General features: G+C 47.3%; 1 protein-coding gene across 2 annotated transcripts in view; it reads left to right on the top strand.

The window, feature by feature from the left end:
* GRK5 (G protein-coupled receptor kinase 5) overlaps positions 1 to 20,571 on the top strand; it is a 149,813-nt gene that overhangs the window by 109,245 nt on the left and 19,997 nt on the right. For both annotated transcript variants that reach the window (XM_083149924.1, XM_083149925.1), the window contains exons 9-12: positions 282 to 472; positions 630 to 667; positions 8,678 to 8,767; positions 12,896 to 13,104. In XM_083149924.1, the coding sequence (XP_083006050.1) occupies positions 282 to 472; positions 630 to 667; positions 8,678 to 8,767; positions 12,896 to 13,104 (528 nt within the window). The remainder of the gene's footprint in view (positions 1 to 281; positions 473 to 629; positions 668 to 8,677; positions 8,768 to 12,895; positions 13,105 to 20,571) is intronic.

The following is a 20,571-nucleotide window of genomic DNA, read 5'->3' as shown; positions in this document are numbered from 1 at the left end:
TTATATATATATATATATATATATATATATATATATATATATATATATATATATATATATATATATATATATAATATAATCTGTACTAACACATTGTACATTGTCGGAATTACTGTCTTGCCATTTTGTAACATGGCCACCTAACTCCTGGCCTCAACAATTCCTAGAACCACCTGTGGTGGCTCCACCATCACTAAATGTATTGTCTTTGTGCATGAGAACATGAAGTATATCAGCAAACAATGAACAGTTGACAACTAATGGCCTTTCCATTCCCCCAGGTGAACCTAGCTTACGCGTACGAGACGAAGGACGCCCTCTGTCTGGTTCTCACATTAATGAATGGAGGAGACCTAAAGTTCCATATATATAGCATGGGGAACCCCGGCTTCCAAGAGCAGAGGGCATCCTTTTATGCAGCCGAAATACTGTGTGGCCTTGGTGACCTTCATCGAGAGAGCATTGTATACCGGTGAGACAGCCCGTGTTGCTGGCAATCACACATCCGATCTGTAATACACTGATGCAATATGGACGCCACATTATACATTCTCATCGTTTCATCTATTTCATAAAGAATGATTGCAAATTAGATGCACTGAGGCTCATTAATGTTCTGTTCCATTTAGAGATCTGAAGCCAGAAAATATTCTTCTAGATGACTATGGTGAGTACACAGGGTCGTTGCCATGATGAGTACTAGGAAGCTTGAGGGTTTTGTGTCACGTTCTCTACAGAGATAGACATGTCAGGTACAAAACTACTAGTGGCCAATGGGAATAGTATTGGCTTAGTTTATGAATGCTTGAAATGTAGGTTGTGAGCGGACATCTAAGATGAAACTGCACATATCCAACCCCAGAACCTCTCCGCTAGCATCTACATGGATGTCCTAGGGCACACACCATCCCTATATCCTCTCCTCTAGCCCCTACCTAGGGATGTCCTAGGGCACACCACCAACCCCAGATCCTCTCCTCTAGCCCCTATCTAGGGATGTCCTAGGGCACACACCAATCTCAGACCCTCTCTGCTATCCTCTACCTGGATGTCCTAGGGCACACCACCAACCCCAAATCCTGTACTCTAGCCCCTACCTGGATATTTAGGACATACCACTCACCACATAGGATATCCAAAGGTCAGATCACCAACCCCAGATCCTATCCTTTAGCTCCTACCTGTTTGTCCTAGGATATACCACCCACCACATATCCTCTCCTCCAGCTCCTATGTGGATATCCAAAGGTCAGATCACCAACCTCAAACCCTCTCCTCTAGCCCCTACCTGGATGTCCTCGGAAATACCACCCACTACATATCCTCTCCTCCAGCCCCTACTTGGATAACCAAATGTCACATCACCAATCCCAGATCCTCTCCTGTAGCCTTTACCCAGGGATGTAGTGTCTATATGAGGAGTGAAGCGTACGAGGACCTTATTTACTTTCTCTTGCCCATATTTTTCTGTACTGGGGAAAACAAAGAACAATTACAGGCCTAGTCCAGCTGAGTACATATCAGATGTGACAGCATGAGCTGCTAAAATTAGTGATTTAAATTGTGTGCACTGCATTTCCTAACCCAGCACCACAGCTGCTGCAGAACCTCGCACGTACAAGCAGCAGTTTGGGAATCTTGCACCCATGATTTGTTGCTATTTTTGCACTAGTGTTAAACCCTCACGACACTAACTGGGCTGGGGCCCAGGATCTCTAATATTCTGGCATCTTCCTTTCCCAAGGACACTCAATGTGTAAACACTGCTAAAATATAGAATGTTTCCACCATGAAAAGCGAATTAATCTGCTGCTAAGATGTAGCTTACGTCAGGCTCTGGAAACGGAGGAGACAACTAACTGGGCTCCCCGGATGATGATCAGCAGCAACAGATAGAAAATGGTACTTCTCTGTCCTACCTCCAGTCCACCAACAACACACTGCCGCACTTTTCTCTGTCCTACCTCCACCAACAACACACTGCCGCACTCTTCTCTGTCCTACTTCCACCAACAACACACTGCCGCACTCTTCTCTGTCCTACCTCCACCAACAACACACTGCCGCACTCTTCTCTGTACTACCTCCACCAACTACACACTGCCGCACTCTTCTCTGTCCTACATCCACCAATAACACACTGCCGCACTCTTCTCTGTCCTACCACCACCAACAACACACTGCCGCACTCTTCTCTGTCCTTCCTCCAACAACACACTGCCACACTCTTCTCTGTCTTACCTCCACCAACAACACACTGCCGCACTCTTCTCTGTCCTACCTCCACCAACAACACACTGCAGCACTCTTCTCTGTCCTACCTCCACCAACAACACACTGCCGCACTCTTCTCTGTCCTACCTCCACCAACAACACACTGCCGCACTCTTCACTGTCCTACCTCCGCCAACAACACACTGCCGCACACTCTTCTCTGTCCTACCTCCACCAACAACACACTGCCCCACTCTTCTCTGTCCTACCTCCGCCAACAACACACTGCCGCACTCTTCTCTGTCCTACCTCCACCAACAACACACTGCCCCACTCTTCTCTGTCCTACCTCCACCAACAACACACTGCCGCACTCTTCTCTGTCCTACCTCCACCAACAACACACTGTCCCACTCTTCTCTGTCCTACCTCCACCAACAACACACTGTCCCACTCTTCTCTGTCCTACCTCTACCAACAACACACTGCCGCACTCTTCTCTGTCCTACCTCCACCAACAACACACTGCTGCACTCTTCGGTACTTGTGTAATATTTGGGCGCCCGATTTTTTCATTGTATTGTATCGCATGCAATATATTTATATAGTGTGGCGAGCGCAGCGAGCCACCGAGCCCGAAGCGTGGCGAGTGGACGCAGAATACATGTAAAGTAATCTGCATCCCCTCGTGGGGCTCGCTGCGCTCGCCACACTATATAAAATCAACTCCATGCGTAGTTGGATAGTGGGGGTATGAAATCACCCATGGGTGACTATACAATGAAAAATCGGGTCTTTACAATGAAAAATCGCATCGCATCGCATGCCTTAAGTAGTGGCATGCGATGAAAAAATTGGGCGCCCAGATAATACACAAGTACCCACTCTTCTCTGTCCTACCTCCACCAACAACACACTGCCGCTCTCTTCTCTGTCCTACCTCCACCAATAACATACTGCCACACTCTTCTCTGTCCTACCTCCACCAACAACACACTGCCACACTCTTCTCTGTCCTACCTCCACCAACAACACACTGCCGCTCTCTTCTCTGTCCTACCTCCACCAACAACACACTGCCGCTCTCTTCTCTGTCCTACCTCCACCAATAACACACTGCCGCACTCTTCTCTGTCCTACCTCCACCAACAACACACTGCCGCACTCTTCTCTGTCCTACCTCCACTAACAACACACTGCCACACTCTTCTCTGTCCTACCTCCACCAACAACACACTGCCACACTTTTCTCTGTCCTACCTCCACCAACAACACACTGCCGCACTCTTCTCTGTCCTACCTCCACCAATAACATACTGCCGCACTCTTCTCTGTCCTACCTCCACCAACAACACACTGCCGCACTCTTCTTTGTCCTACCTCCACCAACAACACACTGCCACACTCTTCGCTGTCCTACCTCCACTGACATCAAACTGCTGCCCCCCCCCCCCCCCAACACTGCCATGACTTTTTGGAACCAGCATCATCCTCTTCTAAAGGTCCAGTTTTGAAGGGAGAATTTTCCCTGATATAAGCCACTTTTACCAAAGAGAATTTACTATAGTAATCGGGCTAATCATTACACAACTGGGCGTGCTATGTGTTAACTGATGTATCGATTCACTGTCTCTGCACTGTTGTCGGGGGGAAATGCCGGGTCCATATTTTAGATGGCCAGAGTTAGAACTTATCTCAGGGATGAATGGCTGTATTATGAATCCAATTAGAATAGTAAATTAAGCTGTTAATAAGCACTGGCCATATAAATGTAGTATATAGGTTGTGGACTATGTAATATATGTGTATGTCCAGCAATGTTATGAGGTCACATTACTGGGTGCAAGCAAAATGGCAGCATTGCTACCAAGCTAGAAAATAAGTATCATTTGAATCAAATTGGCAATTTTTTTGTGCTTTTCAGAAAATTCATAAATAAATCAATTGCTGTTTGGTTCAATGGTGTTTTATCTATTATTATTGTTATAGTTTATTATTTTAATTTTTTTTTATCATTTTTAGTTTTTAGTTTTTTATATATTTTTATATTTTATTTTTGATTCTTTGCCTTTTATGGGTCCTCATTTTACTTTCTATCACACTGTTTACTTATTTATAGATGTATTTTGAAGTAATGTAGAACACAGTATGGGTTGTCTTATCAGATTGGCTTTGGTAAGTGGGCAAACCCCGTTGCCTATGGAGAGGGGTGCATGATATACAAATGTTGTTTAGTAGTAGTACGTTTATTTATAAGGCGCCGCAAAGTGTCCGCAGCGCCGTACATAGCAAACAAAAAACAAATGACAAGTTAACGTACAGGGTGTGTTGAAAAATACAGTATAAATAGGGGTATAGCTGGTAGAAATAAAATCAGCATCAGTTCAGAAGTAGGTGTCAAAATTGTCGAGGAGACTGAAGATGAAGTAGAGGAAGGGAAGAACAGGACAGGAGGACAGGTGAGGTAAAGAGGTAGGGTGAGTACGTGAGGCAGGAGGACCCTACTCATAAGAGTTAACATGCTAAAAATAGGTGGGTGGACGAACGAAAAACAACAGGATTAGTAGGAACGGAGGGGAACGGAGGCAGGATAGGAGGATCAAAAGAGGTTAGGAGGAGGGATAGGCTAGTCGAAAAAAGTGGGTTTTGAGGGAGCGCTTGAAGGAGGTAAGGGAATCAGAAAGCCTGATGGGTGGCGGGAGGTTGTTCCAGTGCAGGGGGGCAGCGCGAGAGAAGTCTTGGACACGGGAGTGGGAGGAGGTGATTAGGTGAGAGGTCAGTCGGCGGTCAGCGATGGAGCGAAGAGGTCGGGAGGGAGTGTGTATAGAGATCAGTGAAGAGAGGTAAGGAGCGGTGGAGGAGGAGAGAGCCTTGTAGGTGGTGGTGAGGAGTTTAAAGAGAACTCGGAAAGGAATGGGGAGCCAGTGAAGGGATAGACAGAGGGGGGAGGGTCTACAGCATGAGGTCTACAATAAAGAAGAAAACCTAAGGTAGAGATGCTGGAAACTATAAGCCAGAACTGGTAATGATCCGGGAAAGAGTGTGTAACTTTATCCCAGAAATATAGACAATGGATTGTTCTCGTTCAAGCCCCTAGGGGCCAGTGTTTCTAGTTGGTAAATCCAACGACTTTCTCTCTTTCTCAAGAGAAGTCCACGGTCTCCCCCTCTGGGTGGCGGGGGTATCCAATCAATCAAATGGCACCTCAGACTAGAGATCTGATGACCTGCTGCCAGAAAGTGGTGAGGTGTGGGTAGCTCTGCCTTGCGTCTCTCTGTGGCTGCCCGGATTGAGTTGCGGTGGTTAGCCATCTGTTCCCGGAATTTTCTGGTGGTCATACCAACGTAGGCTACACCACATGGACAATTTAATAAATATACAACATGGTCCATTAAGCAGTGGAGACTGAATCGGATATTGATGGGTTTGCCGGAATGAATCATGCTATTGCAGGTGGTGCATCCGGTGCACCGAAATCCACCGGGTTGTTGGGAGTATAGTCAGGTACATTTTTGTTCTGTGACGGGGCTCGCTGTGGGTCTCATTAGTAGCTGTTTCAAGTTTGCGCCTTTTTTATAGGCCATCATTGGGTGGCCGTGTCGTTGTAATTTTAGTGCATTGTCTGATTAAATTATTGGCCAATGTTGTTTAAAACTCTTCTGGATTTTCATTGGAGGGGGTCTTGCTTTTGTCTGGAAATGTCAGATATCTAGTGGCTTTCTGAAATATTCTGTTGTACTTTCAGCAGACATTTGGTTGGTGTGTTTGGTGAGTATCCCCTTTGGGTGAACCGCTCTATCATCTCAGTCAGTTGATTTTCCATGATGGTGTTATTCCTAATCACCCGCATATATTGGGATATTGGTAGATGTTCTTTTAGTGCTGACGGATGCTGGCTTTCCGTGGGTAACGGGGTATTGTTATCTGTTGATTTACAAAATAAACACGTCTGCAGATTGCCTCCCTGGATGGTTACGTTGATGTCCAAGAAGTTGATAGAGTTGGTATCTATCAAATGTGTGAACTTAATGGGACTATTGAGGTCATTTAGCTCTGTCACCATTTTGTGGAACTCATCGGTAGAGCCAGACCATAATAGGAAAACATTGTCTATGAAATGTTTGTAGAATTGAATATAACTTGCAAATTTTGGTAATATGTGGGTGTTTTCATATTCCAGCATAAACAATCCCGCGTAAGAGAGGGCCAAACTAGAGTCCATCGCTGTGCCAGAAATTTGGACGTAGTATTTATGATAGTAGAGGAAATGGTTACACGTGAGAATTAGTGATGCCATTTCGACCAAAAAGTCAGTAGGGGATCTCTAAGTTGTCTTTCATCCAGTTTTTTTTCAGAGCACCAAGAGCCCGTCATCATGGGGAATCAAGTGTAAAGTGAACTGACGTCCATGGTGGCTAGTTGTAATTCACAAGTGATGTCGACTTCTTTTATTGATGAAATCAGCCATGTCCCGGATGTAGGTATTACTAGTAGTGACAAGGGGTTGTAGATGGTAGTCTACAAATATGGCTAACAGTTGAAGCAGAGATTGTTAAGCAGATATTATGGGCCTGCCTGGTGGTTGGGTATTGGATTTATGGATTTTTGGTAATGTATATAATATGGAGCAGACCGGAAATTGTGCAGTCAGAAACTCAAGTTCTCTTTGGTGAGTCCCTTTTGTAGTAGAGTATCAACTTTTCTTTTAAATTCGGGAATTGGATTCTGTTTGACATGCTTATAAGTGTTAGTATCTGCCAGTTGGCGGGCGATCTCCTCATGATACCGTGTCCAATTTTGTACCACCACAGCTCCCCCTTTGTCTGCTGGGCGTATTACTAGATTAGTGTTTTGTTTTAACTCTGAGTGTAACTCGTTCATCATGGGTTAAATTGTCATATCTTGGTTTGCTAGTAGTCTGTTGTATATCTCGTTCATACAGTCTCGTGAATGTTTTGATACTTGAATTTGAAGAGGTTGGGTCAAATGACGATGATGGTTCGTGCTGTCTGAGTTTACGGCTGAATTTTATACAGATCAACTGAAGCTTTGAACGTGTCATGGATAATGGTAGGGACTAAGGACAGTCCTTTTGACAATACTGATATCATGGGTGGAGTCAGGGTGGTATCAGATAAATTAAAAACTAGGTCTGGACTTGTTTCCTGTTTCTTTTTCCCAGTTCCTCCGTGGCGGGGGTGCGGTCTATGCCCTTCCTCTTGGTGGTCATGCGGGTTTGTTGGAACCGCCGAAACTACCTCTAAAAAATCAGATTGTTGTCCGGAGTGGTCAGTGTCGGGGGCTGAAGTTGAGGATCCCATGTTAAGTTGGTGGGGGTTTCTTTGTTGGCGTTTTTGTCTAAGAGGGCGCTGTGTGCATCTAGAACTTGATTCACCGGCTAGCCACCGATAAACGGTATGATTTTTGTAATCGGAGGAGACTACCGATAATTTATTCAGTTTGAAGGAAATTAGGTCTCTTTTATAGGTTTCTACCTGTACCCAAATTTTATCGATAAGGTTACACATCTTGTCACTTTTAATGGTGGCCAGGTCTGCGATCCCAAATTCGTCTATATCTTTCTTAACTTTTTTTAATTCAATGCCAACTTCCTCCACAACCAGTAACATTAGGTCAAATGAACATTTTTTTAGTACGCCGCACCCGCGGCTGCAGAATGTGGGATTGTTTCTCCCAATTGTTGGTATGTTAGATACCCTGAATCCTCGTGGGATATATTTCTTCCTGTGATATTCGGAGAGGAAGTGTCCATGTAAAGAGAGATCTGTTTCACGTTTTTAAAGCCTTGGTAATCTTTGATATAAATCGGTGGGTGATTCAGTAGGCAAGGTGTCGAAGTCTGACTGCTCACAGAGCACCTTGTCGTCGTCAGTTAGGGAAATGACGCCATCATGTTCAGCCTTTGGGAACAAATTGTCATCGAGGAATCCCAGTCCTCCAGCTGTCATAGTATCAGGGTTAGTCGTAGACCAGCAGATGAAGAAGTGAGACAAACCAACAGAACAAAAACTGAAAAAACAAAAGAACAGGATCGTCCGACATACACATATATACATTCGCTGTAGGAACCTGCTGTGTGGTCCATGCTGTGCTCTTTTTGGATAGTTGCAAGTGATGTTTATCTCCTGATGAAGGTCCTTAATGGACGGAAACGTTGAGTATATCCTAACTTTATTCTTGATGTATGTGAAATACGAAATAAAATGACACGTTACTTGCACAAGAAATCCTGGGAGTGCCGCCTGTCTGTATGCTGTATCTGTAAGGTCAGATGACCCCATGAGGAAGGCACCGGGTAATTCACCATATATTCAACCAGCGAGTGCAGGGCAAAAATATTTATATATATATATATATATATATTTGAAGGATCACCGCTGTACGCTGTAGGCACAATAGAGAGCCAGCTCCTCTGCCCATAACTTTGCTATTCCTATTGCAGGTCACATACGGATATCAGATTTGGGTTTAGCTGTGAAGATTCCAGAGGGAGACTCAATCAGGGGACGTGTGGGGACGGTGGGGTACATGGGTAAGTATAACACCTCCGTGTATTATAGCTCCATACTATAGGTGTAATATACTTCATCCGTAGTCCAGATCTATAGCGTGTCATGTAACATGTGCCAGTATCTGAGCTGCACATGTATAGTGTATGATGTAACGTGTGCCAGTATCTGAGCTGCACATGTATAGTGTATGATGTAACGTGTGCCAGTGTCTGAGCTGCACATGTATAGTGTATGATGTAACGTGTGCCAGTATCTGAGCTGCACATGTATAGTGTATGATGTAACGTGTGCCAGTATCTGAGCTGCACATGTATAGTGTATGATGTAACGTGTGCCAGTATCTGAGCTGCACATGTATAGTGTATGATGTAACGTGTGCCAGTATCTGAGCTGCACATGTATAGTGTATGATGTAACGTGTGCCAGTGTCTGAGCTGCACATGTATAGTGTATGATGTAACGTGTGCCAGTATCTGAGCTGCACATGTATAGTGTATGATGTAACGTGTGCCAGTGTCTGAGCTGCACATGTATAGTGTATGATGTAACGTGTGCCAGTATCTGAGCTGCACATGTATAGTGTATGATGTAACATGTGCCAGTATCTGAGCTGCACATGTATAGTGTATGTTGTAACGTGTGCCAGTATCTGAGCTGCACATGTATAGTGTATGATGTAACGTGTGCCAGTATCTGAGCTGCACATGTATAGTGTATGATGTAACGTGTGCCAGTATCTGAGCTGCACATGTATAGTGTATGATGTAACGTGTGCCAGTATCTGAGCTGCACATGTATAGTGTATGATGTAACGTGTGCCAGTGTCTGAGCTGCACATGTATAGTGTATGATGTAACGTGTGCCAGTATCTGAGCTGCACATGTATAGTGTATGATGTAACGTGTGCCAGTATCTGAGCTGCACATGTATAGTGTATGATGTAACGTGTGCCAGTATCTGAGCTGCACATGTAAATGTATGATGTAACGTGTGCCAGTATCTGAGCTGCACATGTATAGTGTATGATGTAACGTGTGCCAGTATCTGAGCTGCACATGTATAGTGTATGATGTAACGTGTGCCAGTATCTGAGCTGCACATGTATAGTGTATGATGTAACGTGTGCCAGTGTCTGAGCTGCACATGTATAGTGTATGATGTAATGTGTGCCAGTGTCTGAGCTGCACATGTATAGTGTATGATGTAACGTGTGCCGGTATCTGAGCTGCACATGTATAGTGTATGATGTAACGTGTGCCAGTGTCTGAGCAGCACATGTATAGTGTATGATGTAACGTGTGCCAGTGTCTGAGCTGCACATGTATAGTGTATGATGTAACGTGTGCCGGTATCTGAGCTGCACATGTATAGTGTATGATGTAACGTGTGCCAGTGTCTGAGCAGCACATGTATAGTGTATGATGTAACGTGTGCCAGTGTCTGAGCTGCACATGTATAGTGTATGATGTAACGTGTGCCAGTGTCTGAGCTGCACATGTATAGTGTATGATGTAACGTGTGCCAGTATCTGAGCTGCACATGTATAGTGTATGATGTAACGTGTGCCAGTATCTGAGCTGCACATGTAAATGTATGATGTAACGTGTGCCAGTATCTGAGCTGCACATGTATAGTGTATGATGTAACGTGTGCCGGTATCTGAGCTGCACATGTATAGTGTATGATGTAACGTGTGCCAGTGTCTGAGCAGCACATGTATAGTGTATGATGTAACGTGTGCCAGTGTCTGAGCTGCACATGTATAGTGTATGATGTAACGTGTGCCAGTGTCTGAGCTGCACATGTATAGTGTATGATGTAACGTGTGCCAGTATCTGAGCTGCACATGTATAGTGTATGATGTAACGTGTGCCAGTATCTGAGCTGCACATGTATAGTGTATGATGTAACGTGTGCCAGTATCTGAGCTGCACATGTAAATGTATGATGTAACGTGTGCCAGTATCTGAGCTGCACATGTATAGTGTATGATGTAACGTGTGCCAGTATCTGAGCTGCACATGTATAGTGTATGATGTAACGTGTGCCAGTATCTGAGCTGCACATGTATAGTGTATGATGTAACGTGTGCCAGTATCTGAGCTGCACATGTATAGTGTATGATGTAACGTGTGCCAGTATCTGAGCTGCACATGTATAGTGTATGATGTAACGTGTGCCAGTATCTGAGCTGCACATGTAAATGTATGATGTAACGTGTGCCAGTATCTGAGCTGCACATGTATAGTGTATGATGTAACGTGTGCCAGTATCTGAGTTGCACGTGTATAGTGTATGATGTAACGTGTGCCAGTATCTGAGCTGCACATGTATAGTGTATGATGTAACGTGTGCCAGTATCCGAGCTGCACATGTATAGTGTATGATGTAACATGTGCCAGTATCTGAGCTGCACATGTATAGTGTATGTTGTAACGTGTGCCAGTATCTGAGCTGCACATGTATAGTGTATGATGTAACGTGTGCCAGTGTCTGAGCTGCACATGTATAGTGTATGATGTAACGTGTGCCAGTATCTGAGCTGCACATGTATAGTGTATGATGTAACGTGTGCCAGTGTCTGAGCAGCACATGTATAGTGTATGATGTAACGTGTGCCAGTGTCTGAGCTGCACATGTATAGTGTATGATGTAACGTGTGCCAGTGTCTGAGCTGCACATGTATAGTGTATGATGTAACGTGTGCCAGTATCTAAGCTGCACATGTATAGCGTGTGACATACCGTGTGCCAGTATCTGAGCTGCACATGTATAGTGTATGATGTAACGTATGCCAGTATCTGAGCTGCACATGTATAGCGTGTGACATACCGTGTGCCAGTATCTAAGCTGCACATGTATAGTGTATGATGTAACGTGTGCCAGTATCTGAGCTGCACATGTATAGTGTATGATGTAACGTGTGCCAGTATCTGAGCTGCACATGTATAGTGTATGATGTAACGTGTGCCAGTATCTGAGCTGCACATGTATAGTGTATGATGTAACATGTGCCAGTATCTGAGCTGCACATGTATAGTGTATGATGTAACATGTGCCAGTATCTGAGCTGCACATGTATAGTGTATGTTGTAACGTGTGCCAGTATCTGAGCTGCACATGTATAGTGTATGATGTAACGTGTGCCAGTATCTGAGCTGCACATGTATAGTGTATGATGTAACGTGTGCCAGTATCTGAGCTGCACATGTATAGTGTATGATGTAACGTGTGCCAGTATCTGAGCTGCACATGTATAGTGTATGATGTAACATGTGCCAGTATCTGAGCTGCACATGTATAGTGTATGATGTAACATGTGCCAGTATCTGAGCTGCACATGTATAGTGTATGTTGTAACGTGTGCCAGTATCTGAGCTGCACATGTATAGTGTATGATGTAACGTGTGCCAGTATCTGAGCTGCACATGTATAGTGTATGATGTAACGTGTGCCAGTATCTGAGCTGCACATGTATAGTGTATGATGTAACGTGTGCCAGTATCTGAGTTGCACGTGTATAGTGTATGATGTAACGTGTGCCAGTATCTGAGCTGCACATGTATAGTGTATGATGTAACGTGTGCCAGTATCTAAGCTGCACATGTATAGTGTATGATGTAACGTGTGCCAGTATCTGAGCTGCACATGTATAGTGTATGATGTAACGTGTGCCAGTATCTAAGCTGCACATGTATAGCGTGTGACATACCGTGTGCCAGTATCTGAGCTGCACATGTATAGCGTGTGACATACCGTGTGCCAGTATCTGAGCTGCACATGTATAGTGTATGATGTAACGTATGCCAGTATCTGAGCTGCACATGTATAGTGTATGATGTAACGTGTGCCAGTATCTGAGCTGCACATGTATAGTGTATGATGTAACGTGTGCCAGTATCTGAGCTGCATATGTATAGTGTATGATGTAACATGTGCCAGTATCTGAGCTGCACATGTATAGCGTGTGATGTAACGTGTGCCAGTATCTGAGCTGCACATGTATAGCGTGTGACATACCGTGTGCCGGTATCTGAGTTGCACATGTATGGCGCAGGCATTTGGAAATGGTAATTCCTGTATGTCTTCCAGACCTATGTATACATGTATGTAATAATGGTGGTAGTATATCTCGTCCTCTCTTCCAGCCCCTGAGGTCCTCAATAACCAGCGCTACACCTTCAGCCCGGATTACTGGGGCCTGGGCTGCCTGATCTATGAAATGATCGCCGGTCAGTCGCCGTTCCGGGGCAGGAAGGAGAAGGTGAAGAGGGAGGAGGTGGATCGCAGGGTCCTAGAGACAGACGAGGTGTACACGGTGAAGTTCTCTGAGGATGCCAAGTCCGTGTGTAAGATGGTTAGTACATACATACAGTAATGAAACGCTCTCACCTCTATACCGGTATATACGGTAATGACGCGCCCTCACCTCTATACCGGTATATACGGTAATGACGCGCCCTCACCTCTATACCGGTATATATACGGTAATGACACCGCCTCATCTCTATACCAGTACAAACGGTAATAATGCCCCCTCACCTCTATACCGGTATATACGGTAATGAAGCCCCCTCACCTCTATACCGGTACATACAGTAATGACGCCCCCTCACCTCTATACCGGTACATACAGTAATGACGCCCCCTCATCTCTATACCGGTACATACGGTAATGACGCCCCCTCACCTCTATACCGGTACATACAGTAATGACGCCCCCTCATCTCTATACCGGCGCATACGGTAATGACGCCCCCTCACCTCTATACCGGTACATACGGTAATGACGCCCCCTCACCTCTATACCGCTACATACAGTAATGACGCCCCCTCACCTCTATACCGGTGCATACGGTAATGACGCCCCCTCATCTCTATACCGGTGCATACGGTAATGACGCCCTCTCACCTCTATATCGGTACATACGGTAATGACGCCCCTCACCTCTATACCGGTACATACGGTAATGACGCCCCCTGACTTCTATACCGGTACGTACGGTAATGACGCCCTCTCACCTCTATATCGGTACATACAGTAATGACGCCCCCTCACCTCTATACCGGTACATACAGTAATGACGCCCCCTCATCTCTATACCGGTACATACGGTAATGACGCCCCCTCACCTCTATACCGGTACATACAGTAATGACGCCCCCTCACCTCTATACCGGTACATACGGTAATGACGCCCCCTCACCTCTATACCGGTACATACAGTAATGACGCCCCCTCACCTCTATACCGGTACATACAGTAATGACGCCCCCTCACCTCTATACCGGCGCATACGGTAATGACGCCCCCTCACCTCTATACCGGTACATACAGTAATGACGCCCCCTCATCTCTATACCGGTACGTACGGTAATGACGCCCTCTCACCTCTATATCGGTACATACAGTAATGACGCCCCCTCACCTCTATACCGGTACATACAGTAATGACGCCCCCTCATCTCTATACCGGTACATACGGTAATGACGCCCTCTCACCTCTATATCGGTACATACAGTAATGACGCCCCCTCACCTCTATACCGGCGCATACGGTAATGACGCCCCCTCACCTCTATACCGGTACATACAGTAATGACGCCCCCTCATCTCTATACCGGTACGTACGGTAATGACGCCCTCTCACCTCTATATCGGTACATACGGTAATGACGCCCCCTCACCACTATACCGGTACATACGGTAATGACGCCCCCTCACCTCTATATCGGTACATACAGTAATGACGCCCCCTCACCTCTATATCGGTACATACGGTAATGACGCCCCCTCACCTCTATATCGGTACATACAGTAATGACGCCCCCTCACCACTATACCGGTACATACGGTAATGACGCCCCCTCACCTCTATATCGGTACATACGGTAATGACGCCCCCTCACCTCTATACCGGTACATACAGTAATGACGCCCCCTCACCTCTATATCGGTACATACGGTAATGACGCCCCCTCACCACTATACCGGTACATACGGTAATGACGCCCCCTCACCTCTATATCGGTACATACGGTAATGACGCCCCCTCACCACTATATCGGTACATACAGTAATGACGCCCCCTCACCTCTATACCGGTACATACGGTAATGACGCCCTCTCACCTCTATATCGGTACATACAGTAATGACGCCCCCTCATCTCTATACCGGTACATACAGTAATGACGCTCCCTCACCTCTATATCGGTACATACAGTAATGACGCCCCCTCACCTCTATACCGGTACATATGGTAATGACGCCCCCTCACCTCTATACCGGTACGTACGGTAATGACGCCCCCTCATCTCTATACCGGTACATACGGTAATGACGCCCCCTCACCACTATACCGGTGCATACAGTAATGACGCCCCCTCATCTCTATACCGGTACATACGGTAATGACGCCCCCTCACCTCTATACCGGTACATACGGTAATGACGCCCCCTCACCTCTATACCGGTACATATGGTAATGACGCCCCCTCACCTCTATACCGGTACGTACGGTAATGACGCCCTCTCACCTCTATATCGGTACATACAGTAATGACGCCCCCTGACTTCTATACCGGTACATACGGTAATGACGCCCTCTCACCTCTATATCGGTATATACGGTAATGACGCCCCCTCACCTCTATACCGGTACATACGGTAATGACGCCCCCTCACCTCTATACCGGTACATACGGTAATGACGCCGCCTCATCTCTATACCGGTACATACAGTAATGACGCCCCCTCACCTCTATACCGGTACGTACGGTAATGACGCCCCCTCACCACTATACCGGTGCATACAGTAATGACGCCCCCTCATCTCTATACCGGTACATAAAGTAATGACGCCCCCTCACCTCTATACCGGTACATACAGTAATGACGCCCCCTCACCTCTATACCGGTACGTACGGTAATGACGCCCCCTCACCACTATACCGGTGCATACAGTAATGACGCCCCCTCATCTCTATACCGGTACATACAGTAATGACGCCCTCTCACCTCTATATCGGTACATACAGTAATGACGCCCCCTCACCTCTATACCGGTGCATACAGTAATGACGCCCCCTCATCTCTATACCGGTACATACGGTAATGACGCCCCCTCACCACTATACCGGTGCATACAGTAATGACGCCCCCTCACCTCTATATCGGTACATACAGTAATGACACCCACTCACCTCTATACCGGTATATACGGTAATGACGCCCCCTCATCTCTATACCGGTACATACGGTAATGACGCCCTCTCACCTCTATATCGGTACATACGGTAATGACGCCCTCTCACCTCTATACCGGTACATACGGTAATGACGCCCCTCACCTCTATACCGGTATATACGGTAATGACGCCCCTCACCTCTATACCAGTGCATACAGTAATGATGCCCCCTTATCTCTATACCGGTATATACGGTAATGACGCCCCCTCATCTCTATACCGGTACATACAGTAATGACGCCCCCTCACCTCTATATCGGTACATACGGTAATGACGCCCTCTCACCTCTATACCGGTACATACGGTAATGACGCCCCTCACCTCTATACCGGTATATACAGTAATGACGCCCCCTCACCTCTATACCGGTACATACAGTAATGACGCCCCCTCACCTCTATATCGGTACATACAGTAATGACGCCCTCTCATCTCTATACCGGTACATACGGTAATGACGCCCCCCTCACCTCTATACCGGTATATACGGTAATGACGCCCCCTCATCTCTATACCGGTACATACGGTAATGACGCCCTCTCACCTCTATATCGGTACATACGGTAATGACGCCCTCTCACCTCTATACCGGTACATACGGTAATGACGCCCCTCACCTCTATACCGGTATATACGGTAATGACGCCACCTCACCTCTATACCGGTACATACAGTAATGACGCCCCCTCACCTCTATACCGGTACATACGGTAATGACGCCCCCTCACCTCTATACCGGTACATACGGTAATGACGCCCCCTCATCTCTATACCGGTACATACGGTAATGACGCCCCCTCACCTCTATACCGGTACATACAGTAATGACGCCCCCTCACCTCTATACCGGTACATACGGTAATGACGCCCTCTCACCTCTATATCGGTACATACGGTAATGACGCCCTCTCACCTCTATACCGGTGCATACGGTAATGACGCCCCCTCACCTCTATACCGGTACATACAGTAATGATGCCCCCTCACCTCTATACCAGTACATACGGTAATGACGCCCCTCACCTCTATACCAGTACATACGGTAATGACGCCCCTCACCTCTATACCGGTACGTACAGTAATGACGCCCCCTCACCTCTATACCAATACATACAGTAATGACGCCCCCTCATCTCTATACCGGTACATACGGTAATGACGCCCCTCACCTCTATACCGGTATATATGGTAATGACGCCCCCTCACCTCTATACCAGTACATACGGTAATGACGCCCCTCACCTCTATACCAGTACATACGGTAATGACGCCCCCTCACCTCTATACCGGTACATACGGTAATGACGCCCCCTCATCTCTATACCGGTACATACGGTAATGACGCCCTCTCACCTCTATACCGGTACATACGGTAATGACGCCCCTCACCTCTATACCGGTACATACGGTAATGACGCCCTCTCTATACCAGTGCATACGGTAATTACGCCACCTCACCTCTATACCGGTGCATACGGTAATGACGCCCCTCACCTCTATACCGGTACATACGGTAATGACGCCCCCTCACCTCTATACCGGTACATACGGTAATGACGCCCCCTCACCTCTATACTGGTACATACGGTAATGACGCCCTCTCACCTCTATACCGTTACATATACGGTAATTACGCCCTCTCACCTCTATACCGGTACATACATATTTGGAAGCCAAGTACGAATGATAGTACATTGTAAAATAAAAATTGATAGTACATTGTAAAATATCAATCCGGCAGCTTGCTAAATTTTTGTTTTCTCCGGTCGTATTTTCGGCCGATTTCATACCGGATTGTACATGGATTCGTCCTCCCCCCCGTGTCAGTGCATGTCCTTCTGTTCTGCTGCTCCTCCTCCTCCCCATTCGTACACGGATTCATCCCAGTGTCAGTGCATGTCCTTCTGTTCTGCTACTCCTCCTCCTCCCCGTTCGTACACGGAATCGTCCTCCCCCCAGTGTCAGTGCATGTCCTCGTGTTCTGCTGCTCCTCCTCCTCCCCGTTCGTACAAGGAATCGTCCTCCCCCCAGTGTCAGTGCATGTCCTCGTGTTCTGCTGCTCCTCCTCCTCCCCGTTCCTACACGGAATCGTCCTCCCCCCAGTGTCAGTGCATGTCCTCGTGTTCTGCTGCTCCTCCTCTTCCCCGTTCATACACTGAATCATCCTCCCCCCATTGTCAGTGCATGTCCTCGTGTTCTGTTGCTCCTCCTCCACCCCGTTCGTACACGGTAATGACGCCCCCTCATCTCTATACCGGTACATACGGTAATGACGCCACCTCACCTCCGGTACATACGGTAATGGCGCCCCCTCATCTCTATACCGGTACATACGGTAATGACGCCACCTCACCTCCGGACATACGGTAATGACGCCCCCTCACCTCTATGCAGGTGCATACGGTAATGACGCCCCCTCACCTCTATGCAGGTGCATACGGTAATGACACCCCCTCACCTCTATACCGGTACATACAGTAAAGACGCCCCCTCACCACTATACCGGTACATACGGTAATGACGCCCCCTCACCTCTATACCGGTACATACGGTAGTGACGCCCCCTCATCTCTATACCGGTACATACGGTAATGACGCCACCTCACCTCCGGTACATACAGTAATGACGCCCCCTCACCTCTATGCAGGTGCATACGGTAATGACGCCCCCTCACCTCTATGCAGGTGCATACGGTAATGACGCCCCCTCATCTCTATACCGGTACATATGGTAATGACGCCCCCACACCACTATACCGGTACATACGGTAATGACGCCCCCTCACCACTATACCGGTACATACGGAAATGACGCCCCCTCACCACTATACTGGTACATACGGTAATGACACCCATTCACCTCTATACCAATACATACGGTAATGAAGCCCCCTCACCTCCAGTACATATGGTAATGACGCCGCCTCACCTCTATGCCGGTGCATACGGTAATGACGCCCCCTCACCTCTATACCGGTACATACCGTAATGACGCCCTCTCACCTCTATACCGGTGCATATGGTAATTACGCCCCCTCCCCTCTATAGTGGTACATACGGTAATGACGCCCTCTCATCTCTATACCGGTGCATACGGTAATGATGCCCCTCACCTCTATACCGGTACATACGGTAATGATGCCCCTCACCTCTATACCGGTGCATATGGTAATGACGCCCCTCACCTCTATACCAGTACATACGGTAATGACATCCCCTCACCTCTATACCAGTACATACAGTAATGACGCCCCCTCACCTCTATACCAGTGCATACGGTAATTACGCCACCTCACCTCTATACCGGTGCATACGGTAATGACGCCCCTCACCTCTATACCGGTACATATGGTAATAACGCCCCCTCACCTCTATACCGGTACATACGGTAATGACGCCCCCTCACCTCTATACTGGTACATACGGTAATGACGCCCTCTCACCTCTATACCGGTACATATACGGTAATTACGCCCTCTCACCTCTATACCGGTACATACATATTTGGAAGCCAAGTACGAATGATAGTACATTGTAAAATAAAAATTGATAGTACATTGTAAAATATCAATCCGGCAGCTTGCTAAATTTTTGTTTTCTCCGGTCGTATTTTCGGCCGATTTCATACCGGATTGTACATGGATTCGTCCTCCCCCCCGTGTCAGTGCATGTCCTTCTGTTCTGCTGCTCCTCCTCCTCCCCATTCGTACACGGATTCATCCCAGTGTCAGTGCATGTCCTTCTGTTCTGCTGCTCCTCCTCCCCGTTCGTACACGGAATCGTCCTCCCCCCAGTGTCAGTGCATGTCCTCGTGTTCTGCTGCTCCTCCTCCTCCCCGTTCGTACAAGGAATCGTCCTCCCCCCAGTGTCAGTGCATGTCCTCGTGTTCTGCTGCTCCTCCTCCACACCGTTCGTACACGGAATCGTCCTCCCCCCAGTGTCAGTGCATGTCCTCGTGTTCTGCTTCTTTTCCTCCTCCCCATTCGTACACGGAATCGTCCTCCCCCCAGTGTCAGTGCATGTCCTCGTGTTCTGCTGCTCCTCCTCCACACCGTTCGTACACGGAATCGTCCTCCCCCCAGTGTCAGTGCATGTCCTCGTGTTCTGCTTCTTTTCCTCCTCCCCATTCGTACACGGAATCGTCCTCCCCCCAGTGTCAGTGCATGTCCTCGTGTTCTGCTGCTCCTCCTCCACCCCATTCGTACACGGAATCCTCCTCCCCCCAGTGTCAGTGCATGTCCTCGTGTTCTGCTGCTCCTCCTCCTCCCCGTTCCTACACGGAATCGTCCTCCCCCCAGTGTCAGTGCATGTCCTCGTGTTCTGCTACTCCTCCCCGTTCATACACTGAATCATCCTCCCCCCATTGTCAGTGCATGTCCTCGTGTTCTGCTGCTCCTCCTCCACCCCGTTCGTACACGGAATCGTCCTCCCCCCAGTGTCAGTGCATGTCCTCGTGTTCTGCTGCTCCTCCTCCACCCCGTTCGTACACGGAATCGTCCTCCCCCCAGTGTCAGTGCATGTCCTCGTGTTCTGCTGCTCCTCCTCCACACCGTTCGTACACGGAATCGTCCTC

The sequence above is a fragment of the Crinia signifera genome, chromosome 6 (genome assembly GCF_055691185.1).
Source record: "Crinia signifera chromosome 6, ASM5569118v1, whole genome shotgun sequence".
In the NCBI taxonomy this organism is placed as follows: domain Eukaryota; kingdom Metazoa; phylum Chordata; class Amphibia; order Anura; family Myobatrachidae; genus Crinia; species Crinia signifera.
The sequence above is the reverse complement of the archived record's forward strand: the minus strand, read 5'-3'. Positions and strand labels throughout refer to the sequence as shown.